This window comes from Anastrepha obliqua, chromosome 1 (genome assembly GCF_027943255.1).
Source record: "Anastrepha obliqua isolate idAnaObli1 chromosome 1, idAnaObli1_1.0, whole genome shotgun sequence".
Taxonomy (NCBI): domain Eukaryota; kingdom Metazoa; phylum Arthropoda; class Insecta; order Diptera; family Tephritidae; genus Anastrepha; species Anastrepha obliqua.
Genome location: NC_072892.1, coordinates 151,657,768 through 151,678,444, shown reverse-complemented (window position 1 = coordinate 151,678,444; position 20,677 = coordinate 151,657,768). Strand labels below are relative to the sequence as shown.

Below are 20,677 nucleotides of genomic sequence, written 5' to 3'. Positions count from 1 at the left end.
CAAGGTGCAATATCCGGAGAGTATGGTGGAGCGGCATTAGCTCCCATCCGAGCTCGTTCAGCTTGCCTAATGTTTGCCTTGCGGTATGAGGTCTTGCGTTGTCGTGGTGAAACAAAACTTTACGTCTATTCACTAATGACGGTCGATTTTTGTTAAGTGCCTCATTCAGGTTTGATAGCTGATGGGAATAATAATCAGCAGTTATCGTCTGGTTTGGTTCCAGAAGTTCATAATAAACAATACCGGCTACATCCCACCAAATAGACAGGAGAATCTTCTTGGGGCGAAGGCCATCTCTAGGGGTCGGTTCTGGTGTTTCATCTTTATCTAACCCTTGGCGTTTGCGAAGCGGATTATTTTAAAGAACCCATTTTTCATCACCAGTAACGATATGGTTCAAAAAACTTTCATTTTCAAGCCGTTATAGCAGCTGAGAACACACATTCACTCTCTGTTGAAGGTTGGCGACGGAAAGTCAATGCGCAACCCATTTTCCCAGCTTTGAAACCTTTCTCAACTGAACCAGGTGCCTGTGAACTGTTCCATGCTATGAAATTAACCTCTGAGCAATCATATCGACTGCCAAATTTGGCTCAGCTTCCACGAGTTCGAGCAAGGCGTCGGAGTTAAAGACTTCACGACGACCAGCGCGCGGGGCATCCTCCACGTCGTAGTTAGCACTTCGGAATTTTGAAAACCACTTTTGCGCAGTCCTTACACTCACGGTATCCTCTCCGTGAACAGTGTTTATTTCTGCAGCAGCAGTTGTTGCTTTTTACCACTTTTATAAAAAAATACAAAATATGCCTTTTATACGCGTTCGAAGATTCCATTTTATTTTTTAACAACACTTGCTTCTATCCCCGATTAAAATCACTTGTTGAATACATAATACATCAAAGAAAATATAAATAGTTCCGTTATATTCCGCGAATAATTTTTTGTATGAAAAAATCGTACAAAAGTGAAATTAAGGGTAAAATAAGCACGAACTTATGGACTGACCTGATATTAACCAGAAACAATAGCAAATGAAAATAGAATAAGAAAGTTTTATAATTTTATATACGAAAAGAAAAAACTAAAACAAAAATAACTAGTTGAAGATCACGGGCCATAAATATTGTAAAATATTTTAAGACGCCCGCTAAAATATTTCAGGAAATTTTAAGGTTTACGTGAATTCGACTAATTTGAAAGTACCTCCAAAAATTTCGTCATTTTGATTCCGTTAATAAATTTTTAAACATTTTTATGCAAACATTTTCAGCCTAAACTTTTCTATTATCTGAGTTGATTTTTTGAAAAAATATTTGTAAAAATTCATTTACTTTATAAAAAAACTATTTATTAAATTTATTAATTTAATTTTATCCAATTAACTTAAACGTATAAATAAAAAAGAAATTTATAAATAGAAAAGCTAAAGCCATCTTCACGGCGGCCGTCGTAGCCGAATGAGTTGGTGCGTGACTACCATTCGGAAGTGCGCTGGTCCGAAACCCTGGGTATGAAACACCAATTGATACAAAAAGTTTTTCTAATAGCAGCCGCCCCTCAGAAGGAAATGGCAAACCTCCAAGTGTATTTCGGCAGTGAAAAAACATCTGCCATTCGGAGTCCGCTTAAAACTGAAGGAAATAGAGTGGCCTTCAGTTTTAAACGGACTCCGAATGGCAGATGTTTTTTCATGGAATAACATGACGACGCACAGCACAAATAGGATTAGGAGCTCGACCAAATTTTCAATAAAGGGTTTATAATTGGCGCTTAAATAAATATTATATAATATCATAAATATTAATATAAAAAGTGATCAGATTGAAGGTACTGGTGTTAGGTGTTTTTCGACTACTGTCAAACTAAATACATAATTTTTCCAGTATTCATTGATATTTCATCATGGAAAGACTTACCCCTCAAATCGTACAAATATATTTCGAAAATCGACGCTCTATGAAGAGTATTAATCGCGCTCTAAGGCCAACTTATGGTGTTGAGCTATGATTAATGGCTACGTCAATAAGCGAACTTGCTATATTTGGGCTGAACAGCATCCCGAAGCTATTCAACAGTCACTACATCTATTGAAAACAACCGTTAGGTCCGGCCTATGGTCTGGTAGAATCATCGGCCCATATTTCTTCAAAGACGAGGCTGACGCCAATGTAATAGTGAATGGCGAACGCTATCGCGCCCTGATAAACGATTTTTTGATGCCGGAAATTGAAACCAGTGATCTCCAGAACATTTGGTTCCAACAAGCAATGGCGATACTTGCCATATAGCTCGTGAAATATTGGATTCACAGAGTCGTCGTTTCGGTAAGCAATTTTTCTCTCGTCTTGGACCAGCGGATTGGCCACCAAGGTCGTGTGATATCACGTCTTTGGACTACTATTTGTGGGGGTATGTAAAGTTTAAATGCTTTGTGGATAAACCAGCTTTGACTGATTAAAAAAGTGATTAAAAAATCAAAAAAGTTTGTTGTGATGTTGAATCAGCGGCATAAGGTGTGCAAAAATGTTGATGACTTCTCCGAGCGCGGTTTGAAGCGAGTGACGACCAATTTTTTAAGCGATACCCTTCTTTGTGACTACGCCAAGCACGACCAGTTCTTGCTAAATAGGGAGTAGATGTGAGTATCAACACCATCGAACGACGACTGAAGGAGGCAAACATATCCTACCGTCCCACATCATCAAAACCACTGCTCTTAGCAAAAACACATTGAGAAACAACAAAACAAGAAAATGGATATCACAGTATTGGACTGGCTTTCCCAGTCCCCAGATGCCAACCACATTGAAAATGTGTAGGGAACTATGAAAACGCATTTTGCTGGTCGGAAGGCCAGTCCATGATTTAAAGCAACTCTTGCGACCAGTTCGCAAAATCTAGTCCTGCTTGTCGACGAGCTACGCAGCAAAGCTGGTTCAAAGCATGAAGAAGATGCCAGGCTATACTCGACAACGATGGAGACAACACGGTTTATTGCGACTCGTAGTTTTGTACATACTTTCATGTAAAAAAAATTTTAAATATATATTTTTTATACTTCATGAATAAACGCGGTTCCTTTTTTCTGACACAGACTCTATATGTAAGCAATTTATACTTCAAAATTAAAAATAAATAGCATCAGGAAAAAAAATCTTCTAAAGATGATGAAGTGAAGTCGGCTGTTTGCGTTAATTTGGAAGGCCTTTACAAAACTTTTGGAAAATCTAGAAGTACATTAAGCTGAAAGGCGGAATATATTGAAGAGGAAACAGAATTTCAAATTAAATTTAACACCCCTTTCTCTGCATTCCACGACCTTTTTATCAACCACTAATGCAAATGTAATGTGTCAATAGCTTATTTGTAGGTAAACAACTCACATCATTAGACTTTACCGTTGACTACAGTCAAAAGGCAACTTCCAGTTCGTTGGTTGGAGAAATATGTAAACATATCTACATATATCATATTTACATAATTACATACGTCCACAGGCAGAAGTTCATACATTTGTACTTGTACGCGTATGCCAATCCACCAATTATGAGCTCCCAGCGTTAAATTCCGAATGTCGACTTTATATATGTATGTGTGTATGTATGTATGCATATGTCGCTAACAATTGCCGACCTCAACAACACCAACAGCAGGCAACCAGCAGCATAGCCACACAGCTACAGCTGATTACATTTTATTTTGCCGCCGTCGCCGTACGCGTCGCTGCTTTTGTCTAGCGTCTCTGCAGCGCACGCTGACGCCATCCCCATTGGGTGTCTTTCGCATTGAAATGGAAAACAATATCACCATCGGTGATGGCGCTGGCGTTGACTGGCAGCGACGCTTAGCAACGGCGTCCACACCACTATAAATAAAACAATAACAACATATGAATGTTTTTGAAAGCAGCGGAATGCCGCCAATGCGTAAAAGAAGCAGGAAAAAAAAAACAACTGGGCACTGAAGTTTGTGAATTTATCAAACTGTAATGGCACAATTCAGTTTATAACGAATACTCGAATAGTTCAAACGTGTCCAGTCCAGCTCCCGAGTGATAAATAACGCTGAGAAATCGCGCAAAATTACGAGCTTTGAATTCATCAATTAAATCGAATTCTTTATCAATAACAACAATTAATAATACAAAAAAAAATTAAAAAAAAAAAAATAAAATGCGCACTCAAATTCTTTGTTTTTGTGTGGCACTCTTGCTCATTGTGTGCATTCTTTAATTACCCATTGCAAATGCTGGAAAAATTTACGCTCATAAATCCTTTCATTTACTTCCACTTAAGCCACGAATGAGTTGAGTTGTTGTAGTCATCACGAAATGTAAGAAATCCATATTTATGAAAAAAAAAACAAAAAAAGTCGTAGTCATAGCCATAAAAATGTAATTGCTAAAAAATCGTAAAATAGCGCGTAGTTTATCGTACCCACCCTTAGAGTAGGTGAATCCAAAATCATCCAAATTATCCAGCACGTGAGCCATACACCAAACGTAATTTAGCTCGGCGCGTTCCGTAGATGGTTTAGAAGATGAGCGCAAAAGATGTTGAAAGCACTACGGAGGCGTCTTTGCAGACTAAAAAGGCGCAGCAGCAATTGGCTAAACAAGAATGTAAGTACTTGAGTAATTAAAAAGAATAATTGTTTCCTTTGTTGGCTTAAACGAGTTGCGATGGACTTGAAGAACTGTTGAAATTTATACAAGTAGTGAATGAATATTATTAGTTGAAGCAGTGGTGAGTTAATGTTTCCTGTTGCCCCGAAACAAAATTGTTTTGGCGCCATTTGAAAATTTCTCATAAAAATTTGCTTAGACTTTTTTGATTTGCTTCAAAGGTTAATTTCAAAGATTATAAGCGAATGCAAAATTTAATAAATTTTTGTGAGTACAGATTTTTCATAAATGTGAACACCAAGGGCCAATCCAATCGAAGACAGTTACTGTCCAACAGCCACTGTTTTAGTCTGAAAACGCCAGCAAGCAAAAAAAGTGTATTTCAAAAGCTTGTAAAAAAGTTGCATCATTTTATGATCTTGAATAAACCAAAATGATTTCTGAATATAAAATCTCAAGATATTATCTAAAGCATAGCATCTACTACTACATCCGTACAAACTGCATTGCCGTCAAATATGCGTGAAATTTCGTATGTATCTCACGGTAAAGTAATATTCAGTTTACGCCGTGAAAACAGCGCACAACATGCCAACAACATGATGCTAGCAACATTTTTCACAGCTATTTAACCCTCCGTTGGGTATCCGGGTTGGGCAGACTTTTCTGGCCAGACTTTTTCGACGTTGGACGTGAGTTTAACGTATTTAAAAACACATTCTTTACCAACATTTTTCAATTGCTTCTGGGTCGATGCTCATAAATTTCCCCTTTCTTCTCATTTGACAATCAATGTTGCTAGCAACATTTCACGGCGTGCCAGTTGTATATTGTATGTCCAACTGGCGCCGGTTAGCTTTGTTAAACTCGGCCAAAATCGCGTAAGCGGCTATCGCGCCAATTAAGAAGAGGAAGTTAGTGCTAGCCGTAATACTTGTAGGTATACTTATAAAAATCTAGTCTCCGAAACAGTTCACCCGACAGTTTTTATGAAATTTATGAAATTATTAAAAAAAAAAAATTTTTTAATGAAATTGATTTTTTGGGAGTTGCCACCTTTTTGAAAATATAAATTAAAGTTTACAAATAATAATAATAAAATATAATAATATGGAGGTCAAAGGAAAGAGGTTTGATAAATATTACTTTTGAAAATATTTATTAAAAGGGTTGCCGTCTATCTGAAAATTTAAAATCTATTGATTTGGTAAACGAAATATTACAAAATTTTTTAAAAAGAAATTTTCTTAAAACTCCTTATTCTTAAAAACAAATTGAGTGCGGTTGCCACCTGTTTAAAAAGTGGAAATTAAATTTATTACAAGTTAACTGAAATATTACTGTATCAATCAAGCAAAGACAATTTATTGACGAGACAATTATGGAAGAGTGTTGCCAATCAGTTCAAAAAAAATAAAAAGATGAAAATGCAAAAAGCTATGTCCCCTTTGAAAAGTTAAATTAATGAGTTAATTGGAATGTTACAGAATGATATTTAAAATAAAGAGGGTTTCCACCTATTTAAAAACGTTATCTTTTTATTAAATAAGTAAATGTTTAAAAAAGTTTGTGTTCGGACATATTTTTTTTGTATTATTTGAAGCCTCAGTCGATATAAGTTATTATGCCACCAAGTAACTTATTCGGCAGAATTTACTTTGCTTATTGAACAACTGTCCTCATATGCGTCAATAAAGGCTCTCATCTAAACTTAAAAATTCTAGATTCCATTTTAGATTCATTAAGTATTTATCCCAATCGACAAACCGAATAAAAACACGGTTCCTAAGGATTCTATTCAATGTTGGTGGTCAAGTCTTATTGGCCATGATCGGACATCGACGTTTCGTAGGATAATTCTAGCTTCCTAATCCATTGTTATAACGCGTACTCTAGTACAAAATTTTGGTGTATTACCCACAATAAAAATTTATACTTTATTACTACGTACTAAGTACGTTATGTGCATTAGCGTCGTATCCAAGTAACTATTAGAGGCAACCTCTTCTCACAGTATTGCACCAGTTTGCAGACTAAATTGAGTTGCCAATGTCTAGGTGCTTTTATTGAAAGACCCTTTACAAAACCCAAGTATAAGGATTTGAATCTGTACTCAAAATTCGGCACTGGATTAAAAAATCCCAAATCTCAATGCGAGTTTTTATCTATTATATTATATTTTATTATAACTTGGACTTTGCTATACCAAAATTGGATATTGAACCATATTTTCATACAAAAATTATTGAAGTTAAATGAGAGGGAAATAAATTGTTAAAACTTGCCAATAAAACTAGTGTTATAGATATTTAACGCGGTGTATATATTTTTTTTAAATAAAGGAAATCTCGCCGGTAATGCGAGAATATGGAATTGCTTGTAAGCGGCACTTAAAGTGCTTTAAAGCGGGAGAAGTGCTTATCTCCCTTATAAGTATCAAATATCGTACATTCGGTAAGTTGCTTACATCCGGAAAATACTGAACTTTGTTGTCATTTCATATGAAATAGCTGGCAAAATCTGTATAAAATTCTTGTCCATGAAATATGCGTGAAGTTTCACAATAATTTCACAACAAAATTATACTCTGTTCAAGCTGTGGTAAAACTCGCAACATGTTGCCAACATGATGCCAGCAACATTTTTTCAGCGATGTTTAAATTGCATTTGCTATTTAAGATTTCGTGAAAAGTGGCAGTTCAGCGAATTAAAAATTGTGTTCAAAGTGAAGCTCAGAAAAATTTTTAAAAATCTGTCTGAAATGTAAGCTGGCTAAAAATATGATACACTTTTTGAATTATTACTACAATTATTTGCTTTAATGGAGTGCGAAAATAATGAAGATTAGCAAAATTGAAATAGGAGATAGAAGCTGGTTTTCATCAACAATGCAATCATTTCTGCTCCCACTATGGAAGCAGCTTCTTCTAATAATTGTTTTTTTAATTTTAAACTTTCCTGTTTTGATACTTTTTATCTTGATTTATTTATTTTAAAAAAGCATACGTGCTGTCAAATGTTGAAGTGAAAAAAAAAAATTATGTTGCTAGCGGAATTTTATGGTGGAGAACACAGTACAAGGCTTAGATTAGCGTTTTAGTCAGTGTTAAAAGACTTCCGCTCAATTTCTTTCCTGTATGTCAGTATGGCATTATTCGAATGACATTTTGGTAAACTTAAACTTAAATGAGTCGGAAATGAGTACGAGAAGAGCTGGGTAATGCAATGAGGTGCGATTCGTGCATGAAAAGAATTCAGAAGGTGTGGCCAAAAGCAAACCGTTAACCAGTTCTCAGCGAATTTAAAAGAAACAGCTGATTGACTGACGTCATCGTCATTTTGTTTACGAAAAACCTGAGATTGTGTTAGTGATATACGAAAAAATCAACACAGCTTCCACAAATGTTGATTTGTTGCCACGTGAACAACGACTAATTGGACGAGTGTGTGAATACGTGTGAAATGAGCGGGAGTGGAATTCGGTCTACCGAGTCTACTCGGTGACGTGACAGTCGAAGTTGCTCGCACTATTTTGTTTTTCACCATAGCAAACCGGGGTAATCTATTATCCTGGCAATGCTTGACGGTGGTATGAATGCAAGGATCATAGAATATAAGATTACGCACATCAGGGGCGATTTTTGTTAGTAATTTTTACTAACATTCGGAATGCACAGAGAGAACGTAGGTTTGAATCTCGGTGAAACACCAAAATTAAGAAAAACATTTTTCTAATAGTGGTCACCCCTCGGCAAGCAATGGCAAACCTCCGACTGTATTTCTGCCATGAAAAAGATCATCATACAACAACATCAAGACATACACCACAAATAGGAGGAGGAGCTCGGCCAAATACCCAAAAAGGGTCTACGCCCCAAAAGGGTCTACGCGCTACGAGCTTTGCCTAGAATCCCTCTATTGTGAATGCAAACGAGTAGAAAAAATCCCACGCATGCCATTTGATTATAAATTCTCACATTTACATTTTTTTATATTAAATTTTTAATAATTTTTAAATAATATTAAAATATTTTATGCGTGGGATTTTTTCGACTCGTTTGCATTCACAATAGAGGGATTCTTTAAGCCTGTGTGATTATAAATTTTATATTAATATAACATTTCAATTTTTTTGAAATTTAATTTTTAATAGTTTTTAAATAATATTAAAATATTTGAATTAATAAAAAAAAGCAATATGAATAAAAGTTCTAAACTTTGTGGGACATTTAGAAAAATTTATCAAGTTTTGATAAAATTTTTCCACTTTTTAATCAGAACATTTAGAAAACTTTTGAGTATGCAATTTTATGGCCTACTCAATTTTAGTTATAAAGCGAAGGTATTGGGCATTTTCTTCCATATAAAACAAATAAAGGGTGATCAATTTAAAGGTATCGGATTTAAAATTGAATTAAATTAACCCAATTTCAAATTGATTGGGCAATCTTTGTTATTTTTATGTACATGATATTTATTTTTTATAGATACTCCTAATCCCTTTCAATTGTTGGCCGCAACTCCGCCGTAATTCAACTATGCGTAAACACGAATTTCGAATTACTCGCCGGAGAACTCAATCGAAGCTGGTTTATCCACTAAATATTTAGACTTTACATAACCCCACAAATAAAAGTCCAAAAGTGTGATATCACACGATCTTGGTGGCTAATCCACCGGTCCGAGACGAGAGGTAAATCGATCACCGAAACAACGACGCAGTAAGTCCATTGTTTCACGAGCTGTATGGTAAGTAGCGTCGTCTTGTCGGAACCAAATGACGTGGAGATCACAGGCTTCAATTTCCGAGATCAAAAAGTCGTTTATCATGGCGCGATAACGTTTGTCATTCACTGTTACATTGTTACGCCATTCACTCGTCTCTGAAGAAATATGGGCCGACGATTCCTCCAGTCCATAAGCTGTACCTAACTGTTGTTTTCAATGGATGTAATGGCTATTCTTGCATGGCTTCGGGTTGCTTTTCAGCCCAAATACGGCAATTTTGCTTATTGACGTATCCATTAAGCCAAAACTGAGCCTCATAGCTAAACAAAGTTGTAGACCATAAGTTGGTCTGAACCCGTGACCATGCGTGACCTGTGAAAAAAGTCCTATTGGAAAAAGTACCTTCGATCTGATCACCCTTGATGTACCATAAAATTACCTATTAAGTTTTCTAAGAATTTTGATTAAAAAAATGGCAACTTTGATGAATTTTGCACAAAGTCTGGAATTCTAGTTCAAATGTTTTTTTGTTAAAAAATTGACTTTGTATTCATTTAAAATTGGTTTAAAGGAAATTAAATAATTAAATGTCAAAATTTAGAATTACAATAGATGTGTCAAATGGATCGCTCAAGATCTATTCGATTTATGCGTCCAGTCAACTAAAACATTTGAGTTTCAAGAATAACGTATTTGAAATTTTCGCATCCAACTGAGAGTTTGTACATTTTGCCCACCTTAATCCTTTGAGTTTACTCATTTTTATGGTATTAAGTCATCTTTTAAGCAAAACAAAAGAAAAATCGATTTTTTGAAATTTCTACAGTGGCTTAACCTCTTGAGTCTACATTAGCGGTGATTGCATCATTTTGCGTTTTTAAGCGGGGCACAGCGATTTTATAAGCACATTATATACTATACAATTTTAAAGAAATTTATAAGAATATGTAAAGTAAATTTTCGCTGTTCATGAGCCAACTCAATTAATTAAGACAGCCGCGCTTTGCTCCCCAATGCGGCTGCACAAACGAGAACAAATCTAAAATTAATAGTTTTGTGTGATCTCATAATTTAACGAGCAATTCGAGAATTGTATGTATGCACAGATGTGTGTGTGTATGTATTTATAGACTGGTGTTGGCTTATGTAAATTTATTCATTACAGGTAGTAAAAAAAGTATGTAAATATTTCCACATCGACTGCACTCACTTTGCGAATTCTTCTTCCTCCAATTTCATCGGTCAATTAAAATATTTTATTTTCTTGTGAAAATCAATTTAGTTTATTTCTAATTTTGACATGACAGCGAAAATCTGGGCGTGAACTGAAAGGTAAACCAAAACCAACAAACAAACGGGGCCGTGCGGTTATGGAAAACTGAAAATATGCACATACATCCATAATTATGTACGAAGTGAAGCGTGTCTAAGAAAGCCACACCAAAAATGCCAGCTAATGATTGTTCTAATTTAAATAAATTCATCAAAGGCGCGCAAACGGAGGCAGCGACACAAAGGCTGCGGCAATGGCCTTAAACGATGTTTAACTGATAGGTGTGTGCGTGACGTATAGGAGATGTTTGGGTCAGAGCTTGATGAGGTAGCAGACAAGTAAAAACATAAATGTGTATATGGATGTACATTAGTGTAGAAACAAACAAAAAAAAAACCAAAATAAACAAAGAAAAAAAAACCAAAAAAAAATAAATAAATAAATGAAAAATATTGGAAAAAATAGAAAAAAATAAAAAAATGTTAGGTTAGGTTAGCCAGGTTGCTACTCTAAGACAAGATACTTGGAGGCCTTAAGACCCATTGTGATACCTGCATTCGGTTTCCATCCCCTAACTAAGTTGCTTAAACTACTTAGATCTTTTTAATAAGCCAACGAGTCCCACCAATGAGACATTTTGCAAATTTCCCAGGCCTTCAAAGAAGTAATAGCCAAGATATTTGCCGCGGCTTCATTGAAGTAGTGCAGGACATTCACAGAGGAGGTACTGCACCGACTCAATTTTTCATTCATCTCCACAACTCCTGCAAAAGTCATTGTGAGGTATACCCATTCCACTGGCTTTTGAGGTACACCAATTCTATAGCGCTCGCCTTGTGAGGGCGCTGGTAGTTGATCTGTGAACTCCAAGCAGACATTTTGTTATTTTAAGATTAAGTTTTGAATAGAGCATTTTGGAGACCTTGCACTTAGTAGTCAGAGACCTTCTTCTTTTTGTTTCCGCGATTACGCTCAAGTCGTTCGCAGTGTACAGTTCGTTTAGAGGAACGCTTATGTCCCCTATCACTCGCTGAAGGTCTACCTCAGAGCCTTTCCTTGCACACTCATCCGCTCTTTCATTTCCCTCCGCTCCAGAGTGGCTGGAGCCACAACAAAGTGTGGGTTTATGTTGTTGAATAAACGAGAGCAATCTCCTGCATTCTTTCACACATCTTGCATTGATGCGCCTTGAGGTCAGTGCCTTGATCGCTTCTTGACTATCACCAAAAATGGTAAGATTTGCCGGAGGTACGTCCATTAGTCTTATTGTTTTCGCTGCTTTATCTATAGGGTAGATCTCAACTTGGAAGACGCTACACCAGTCTGGGATTCTAAAGGAACAATTTAAGGGTAATTGTTCCGAGTATACTTCCGATCCAGTGCTATTGTTCATCTTTGAACCGTTAGTATAAATATGGTGGCGACTATCATCTGTTATGACTCTGGTTTGTCAATCCTTTCTGTTGGGTATTTGTATTTTATAGTCTTTGTTCAGATCTATCTTGTGAAACAGATAGCCTGTTTTCAATGCGTCTTGCAAGTGTTCCGCAGATAGTAGAATTAATGTATGACCGAGTTACTGAGGCGTCGATCGGAGTGTACCTGCTATTCCTACACAAGCTTATCGTTGGACTTTTATGAGATTATTTAAGACAGAGATCCGACAACAAGCAGACGTCTGCGAACAAGTGGATGAAACCAAAGTGGATGAAACCAAACTCAAACTTAAACTCAGCGCTGATCAGCTGTTAGGTAAAATCACATATGAGAAGTGGCTACTTTTAGAAGGGAAAATAATGAGATTTATTCTCACAGAGATCAAACAAGTCTCCGATAAAAACAGAGTCCTGACAAGGGAGTCAAGGTGGTGGGAGAGCAACAAGGACTCCTTGGACCTTTTACAGCTTGCACACACAGCTATGGAGAACTATGGAAGGCAAGTTAGATGTTGTACCAGTAAAGTTACACTAAGACTTTTGCAAAAATATTGCCGAAAAATATTAAGATTTACGTGAGTTGGATCGATTTCAAAGTAAATTCATAAATCGAGTTTTCTACAAATAAAATTAGTTCTTAAACATTTTTTTTTTTCAAAAACTCATATTTTATGATAGAAGAGTTTAGGTTTAAAAGGTCTGCATAAAATTTGTATCAAGATAATGAGATTTGTGGTGTTATTTTTGATTTGTATTGGAAGATAGGTTTAAGGTAAACTTAAATAGCCCAGCCAATTTTGGCCGATTTTGGTTTCTAAGGTATGACTGCAAAGGATTTTCTCATCTCTTTAATTTTTTTGGAAAACTAACTCACTTACGTCATTTTTTATGTCGACTTTTTAAGCTTACAATTTTCTGTGAGCTGAGGTTATTTTTTTTTTCAAAAATATTTTTATAAACTAATATTATTTAAAAAACATCGATTTTTGGAAGCTTTTTGAAATTAATCCAGTTCCCGTTAGAAAATCTTAATATTTTTCCGTAATATTCTGGCAGAAGTTTTAAAATATAATATAAATATTTTTTTATAATTTCGGAGCTTTTGTTCGTATGCATTGTTTACTCATAAATTATACTCAGTTTCATGGCAAATTTCGCTCGTTAACAATGAACTGGGGTGCTATGGAAAATCGCATTTCAGTGATTGCATTACAAAAGTGCGGTAAAAGTGCAACTGAGATTAACGAATTGCTGAAAAAACTTGATATTTCGATCAATCATTTTTCCCAAACGTCTCACGTGACAGACAGAAAAAGAAGTGGTCGACCTCGCGTGGTTCGAACCAGTGCAGCCATAAAAGCCGTTCAAGAAAGAATTCGCAGAAATTCCCTTAGAAAGCAGAAAATCATGTCCAGGGAAATGAATTTGTTAAGACTAATTAGAGATGATCTCCCCACGAAAGCCTTGCGTTGCTCACATGATCAATTGAGACAGATGAGCAGTTGACAACGCGCTTGAAGAAAATTAGACTCGACAGATGCAAGCAGCTTCTTCTGTGGCTCCCGGCCAACGACTATGAAAATATTCTTTGCACAGATAAGAAAATTTGAAAAAGTTTTTAATAAGCAAAATGGCAAAAATCTGTGCTAAAAATTCTAAAGATGCAAACATTGTTTTTCCATGGGTTCAGCGTGGCCATCATCCAGATTCCGTAAGGGTTTGATGGGGAGTGTCTTGTAAAGGTGTTACATCTCTTCATTTTTGCGAAGGGAGAGTTAAGCCCGGGCCAAAAGTGTACCAGGATGGATTAAAGTAGATGGCATGGTGAAGCAGTAGAGCAGTTCTTTCTTCAATGGAGAGTGTTGGATCTTTCAGCAAGATTCCGCTCCAGCCCATAAGGTAAAAATCACCCAGTAGTCGCTAAAAAACTTTATTCCGTATATATGCATATAGGTATGTACGGTGTATAAGCTTAAATCCGCTGATTGCTCGTAGATGGCGTTAGTGAGCATATCAAGTTACCATAGAAATGCCATATTTTTTTTTGCATGGGTTCGACACCTGTTTACATCAATCACTGCACATCATCAGTGATTTCATACAGCAACACACTTTTTTCCTTGCGTAATCATGTCTAATTTTGTGCCAAAAAAAGAGCATATGCGGGAAGCTCTACTTTTTTGCTTTAATTTGAAGAAATCGGCTGCCGAATCGCATCGAATGCTTGTGGAGGCCTATGGTGACAGTCCATTATCGGAAACAACTTGCAGAGACTGGTTTCGTCGGTTCAAAGACGGCCATTTTGACTTGAGTGACAAGAAGCGTGAAAATCGGCCCAGAAAAGCTGAGGACCATGAATTGCAGGCTCTTTTGGATGAGGACGATACCCAATCGCAAAAAATGCTTGCCGAGCAGTTAGGTGTCACTCAACCAGCCATTTCCATGCGTTTACGTGTCATGGAAAAGGTCCAAAAATTCGGAAAATGGGTACCCCATGAATTGAACGATAGACAGATGGAGCGACGCCAAAACACATGCGAAATCTTGCTGGCTAGGCATAAAAGAAAGTCGTTCCTGCATCTTGTGGTGACTAGCGATGAAAAGTGGATATACTTTGAGAATCCTAAACGAAAAAAATTATGGGTCGATCCCGGCCAACCATCAACTTCTTCATCAAGACCTAATCGCTTTGGACGCAAGACGATGCTGTGCGTTTGGTGGGATCAGCAGGGTGTCGTTTACTATGAGCTGTTGAAACCTGGTGAAACTGTTAATTCTCATCGCTACCACCAACAACTCATCAAATTGCGCCGTGCTTTGCGTGAAAAAAGGCCTCGTTATGAACAAAGACATGAGAAGCTGATTTTTCTCCACGACAACGCCCCATCGCACACGTCAAGAATGGTCCAAAACTACTTGGAGACAATCAATTGGGAGGTGCTACCTCATCCCGCTTATTCACCAGACCTGGCCCCTTCGGACTATCATCTGTTTTCATCGATGGGTCACGCGCTCGCCGAACAGCACTTCGATTCGTACGAAGACGTCCGGAAATGGCTTGACGAGTGGTTCGCCTCGAAAGATGAAGTATTCTTTTGGCGTGGTATACACAAATTGCCCGAGAGATGGGAAAAATGTATAGCTAGCGAGGGCAAATACTTTGAATAAATTATTTTTTTGCTTTCTTTAAAAAAAAGGGTTATTTTTTACTAAAAAACAGCGGATTTAAGCTTATACATCTGTATATATAAAAATTTATGTACACACAAGTATATTTATATCTACATACATAGGTATTACGAGTTTACATCAGTTATTGCCATACAGTCGGTGACGTCATCGGCGGCTTTGTAATGCTGCTTCCAAAACTTAATGAAATGTACATACATACAAACATATGTACAAGGTGCGAATGTTTTCAGAATATGTATGTACATATACATTGTACATATGCATATATATATGTATATGTACATGTACATACATATGTAATATATGTATGTATTTGAATAAAACAAAGAAGCCGCGAATGTTGTCATCAGCTTTTTATTTATAAAAATATTTTGTTGTTGTTTGATACGCATATCTACATACAAAGGCATACAAACGTACATACATACACACATACATATGTACATATGTGTCTACAAATAAACATACATAAATTATCGCGGCGCATAAATTTTAGCTAACTAAATTTTTAAATCCGGTTTTTTATGCGTTTTTACATTGATACAGTAATAAAAGCTCCAATGAGAAAAGCTAAAGAGCAAAGTTTTTCGTTACAAGAAAAGTGAGAACGAATATACTTACATACAAGTAAATTAATGTGGTTCAATTTGTGCATGAAAAAAAGTTGTATACAGTGTACACAGTGAGCCAAGTAGCCAAAACTAAAAATGTAATATAAACATGCTTATTTGACAATTCGTTCGAATGTATTGGTTGCAAATTTTCATTAAGTGTCATTCGTTGTGACCCTAATGAAATTACTTTTTAGTTGTGGAACTTGGGAAAACAAATATTTTGAACAAGAATAAAATAAAATTAAAGATAACTGCCATGAATATCGTTTTTTTGTGCAAAAGCATTAAGTATTAATTGCTGACGTGGTGTAAAAAATATATGTATATATTTATATATATAATTTTATTTATTTATTTTAATATAAACACACTTATTGAGTTTGACAACGTAAGCCAGTGGGCCAGAGCCAATAATCGGAATCAGTTCCGCAGGAATCAAGAATTGGATCAGCGATTATGTAAGCAATCTGCATAAAGAGCGATGGTCCGGTCTAGAACGCTGCAGAACTGCAAAGTGTTTTGTGACAAGTCCGACTGTCAAACTTTCTACTAAAACTTAGAAGGAAAGACATTCGGTTGATGGTCGGCATCATTACAGGACACAACCCTTGGGGTCAGCATATGACCACCAGTGGAATCATTGAGAGGTCCTCAATGCCTGCTTGTCTTGCTTGGAGGAGGTGGATAGCTTTGAGCACTTTCTCTGTGAGTGTCCTGCCTTTGCTAGAGCACGGCTACGAGTTTTGGGTTCCGATGTCGTGAGAATGAGTAATATTCGTTCTCTAAAAATGGAGGATATCTACAGATTTGCCAAAGAATCTGGAAAATTCTCACAGGACTAACTATCTCTATCTCTGTCTCTATTCTTTCCTATCTCTTACTCTGATACTTTTCTCCTTCCCTCCTGGACTATCTACCCTCTTTCCAGAGCTCTTAATACAATGGGGTTTTTAGCCTGAGTGTTTTAGGACCCACCAAATCTCCTGGTGCTCCTTGGCTCAACCTTTTCAAATTTCAATTTCAAGCCGCGCTGTAGAATTCAATGAATTAGATGAAATAGTCCCGCATGTGAACAATAACAAAATCGAAGACGGTATTGAGGTCGAGGAAATGGCTTAAGTAGCGTCAATGAACCAAGGATCTATGCTATCGCAGGTTCAATCATGTTGGATAGGTTCTTGGAGAGATTCCGAAAACTTAAACGCAACCAATTCCCAAGTGAAGGTGTGCTTGGAATCGAGGCGAGGACTGAATGGTGCAGGGAATTAAAACATGTACATCGCTAGCGGAGCGTCTCTCTCGAATACCTGACCGTCTTCGAGAGTAACGTTGACCTTACCGCGGTATGGGGCGCTGCCGCGGACTATCCCATTATTCCCGCTGTAGCCGAATGGGTTGGTGCGTGATTACCATTCGGAATTCACAGAGAGAACGTTGGTTCGAATCTCGTTGAAAGCAAAATTAATAAAAACATTTTTCTAATAGCGGTCGCCCCTCGGCAGGCAATGGCAAACCTCCGAGCGTATTTCTGCCAAGAAAAAGCTCCTTATAAAAATATCTGCCGTTCGGTGTCGGCTTGAAACTGTAGGTCTCTCCATTTGTGGAACAACATCAAAACGCACACCACAAATAGGAGGAGGAGCTCAGCCAAACACCCAAAAAGGGTGTACGCGCCAATTATATATATATATATATATATATATAATCGTAGGCACACTGTAGTATTGTCTATATAATATTTTTCAGATAAAATTATTTTCGTTATGAGAAATTAAAACATGAGTTAGTATTTACATTAGGGTGCTTCACTTTGTGTGTGAAAGTTTATCTTAAAAATATAAATAGTTCGCATTATAACATATGGGGTGAAAAGTCACGGGCCTAACATAGATGGCATGCAATAAAACTAGCATTAACCTCATTTCTCTTAGTACTAACCTAAAGCATTTTCGGACAGTTACCTAACACCATATTTCTCCGAACTTCGAACAGATCTCTCTATCCGCAAATTGGAGATTGACGGTCGTCGACCAATCTTTCTAAATGGGCAGGATTGGATCGTGGGTAAAATCTGCACCGAAGCTTGCATCTCTGTCTTCACGGACGCTTCCAAGATGGTCAGTGCTAATTTAGTAAACTCCTGTGAGGAGGAGATCAAGACCCTTGGGTGTGCAGGTAACATTTTTCTGATCTGGGTTCCAGGACATATGAACATAGAGGGAAATGAAATTGCTGATGAGCTTGCCATGAAGGGGACTGAATTGGCCTCAGGTCATCGGTCATCGGCATCCCCCTGACAGTGGTTAAAGGGGAACTGCACAAATCATTTCTCAGGAAAGCGCAGAAAAGATGGAGCTCCATTTCTTCATGTGCTATTTCGAAAACCCTTAGGTCTCAATACGATATACGAAGGATTCGGGAAGTTCTTTGGACTAATCGCCATTCAATTTCCAAACTCGTAGCTGTGTTTACCGGTCACTGGACGATTGGCAAATACGCGGAAAAGCTAGGGTTATCACTTAACCACCATTGCAAAAGCTGTGAGGACCTTTCAGAGAAGGAGACTGTAGAGCATTTTCTCTGTAAATGTCCGGATTTGGCAGCTAGACGACTAAGATCACTGGGTGCTCCTTTCTTCGACAGCCTTCTTAAAACCAATCTCCTCCATTATATCAAGAGCTCTGGCTGGCTGTAGATATCTGCCTGTTGGAGGTCTCATAATGGTATCAAAATGGCTCTTAAGTGCTACTTGAGGAGTGCCAGACTAGCACTTCAACCATTTCACCTACCTACATACTAACCTTAAAAAACAACTGTTAACATTTTATGTTATTCTATTCATTAGTTCGTCAGTTATTGGCTAAGAGTGAAGCTACATTTGTTATTTTCAAAACAAAGGCTCAACAAGAATTTCGTGTTTTAATTTTACACTGCTTCTTGATGAAAAAAAAATACTGACTTGAAAAATGTTATTGGGATTGCTGTCCATCAGAAACAACAACAAAACGATGGTTTGCTGACTTCAAACGTGGTCGTACGCTGTGGACGTTCAAATGAGCCTGTAACACCAGAAAACATAAAAAAAATCCACAAATTCATTTTGAATGATCGAAAAGTGAAGTTGCGTAAGTTAGCTGGCATCGTAAAGATATCAGAATAACGTTTAGCTATTGTCTTTATATTGCATGAGCATTTGACTATGAAAAAGCTCCGGCCAAAGTGGGTGCCCCACTGTTTTCCGTTGGCAAAACCGCCTGAATTGAACTTCGAATTGCTCCCACATCCACTGCATTCGCCGGATTTGGCTCCCAGCGATTACTGACTGTTCGCAGACCTGAAAAAATGTTCGCCGGTAAGAAATTTCGCTCGAATGAAGAGGTTATCGCTAAAACTGAGTCCTATTTTGAGACAACAAATAAATCATTCTACAAAAGTGGAATTGAAATATTAGAGCTGCGCTAGAATGATTGCGTTGTTTTTTATGGAAATTGCGTTGATGAATAAAGCTAATTGTGAACAAAGAAAAATGTTTTCTTTGCTATGCTCGGGACTTTTCACCCCATGTGTTATTTAGTTCACATTTCGCAATGGAGAGAAAAAAAAATACGAAAAGTATTTGTAAAATATAATACGTACGTTTTTTTCAATTACGGACACTAGTGAGATCAAAGAGGACCACCATTTTATAGTCACTCATAGATCAACAATTTTTAATGACATGCAAATACACAGACTTTCATTAGTCACATACAAGAACACAACAAAAGATATGAAATTGTAAACAAATGATATAAATACTTTTAATTTTAGTAATAAAAATTATTGACAAACATACGTACATCCGTAGAATGTATAAATATAATGAACAGCAAACAACACTTAAATTTAGATCTCCTTATTAATAAAATCTACGGAATAATAAAATAATGATAATAAAAATAGTCTGATGCATATACCCTTGAAAGGTGTCTTAAGCAAACATCTCTAATTTGTATTATATTATATATCTTGGTGGCCGCCGTAGCCGAATGGGTTGGTGCGTTGGTTCGAGTCTCGGTGAAACACCAAAATTAAGAAAAATATTTTTTTTTGTAATAGCGGTCGCCCCTGGGCAGGCAATGGCAAACCTCCGAGTGTATTTCTACCATGAAAAAGCTCCTCATAAAAAATATCTGCCGGAGGAGCTCGGCTAAACAAAAAGGGTGTACGCGCCACTTATATATACCTATATATGAATATATATATCTTGCTATCAACAACCTCCTATAAATGGAGAGACCTGTAGTTTTATGCCACCAGGATGAGTTATCTATATACGTTTTTCCATCCCCATTCCACGGTTTTTAATTAAAATTTCCATAGAGATTTTTCATATGTAGTTTTATAGCTTATTAAATTTTGCTGTAATAATATGCAAATCTAAAGTTGCTAAAAAATCTCGTTATTTTTTTATAATTTTTTTCCTTATAATTTTTTCCATATATTGATTGCAGGACATTGTTTTATATCAAGAAAAAGCGAAACACCATCAGGGGAAAAATTATAAAAAATCAGCAGAACTTTCCAAGATCTTCAGACTTGCACTTTATGATACTAATATTTAATAAGCAAACTGCGTACTGCAAGTTTTTCTAGAAATTCTAATTAAAACCCGTGGAATTGGAATGAAGACTTTTTGGAATTTGCCAATTTTTTTATAACATTTTAAAATTGGATTTACATGGTTTTTGTTAGGAAATAAGCAATATTTTCACTAAATATTGTAAATCTTAAATTTCTGTTCTACTCCTCTTTATAGATTTAATACTTC

The 20,677-nt window shown here is 36.6% G+C and overlaps 1 protein-coding gene across 1 annotated transcript in view; it reads left to right on the top strand.

Moving 5' to 3' along the window:
- Positions 1 to 4,161: 4,161 nt before the first annotated feature.
- The window catches only part of LOC129236477 (uncharacterized), a 100,524-nt gene continuing 84,008 nt past the window's right edge, over positions 4,162 to 20,677 (top strand). The window contains exon 1 of the mRNA XM_054870901.1: positions 4,162 to 4,621. Coding sequence (XP_054726876.1) covers positions 4,540 to 4,621 — 82 coding nt within the window. The 5' untranslated portion in view covers positions 4,162 to 4,539. The remainder of the gene's footprint in view (positions 4,622 to 20,677) is intronic.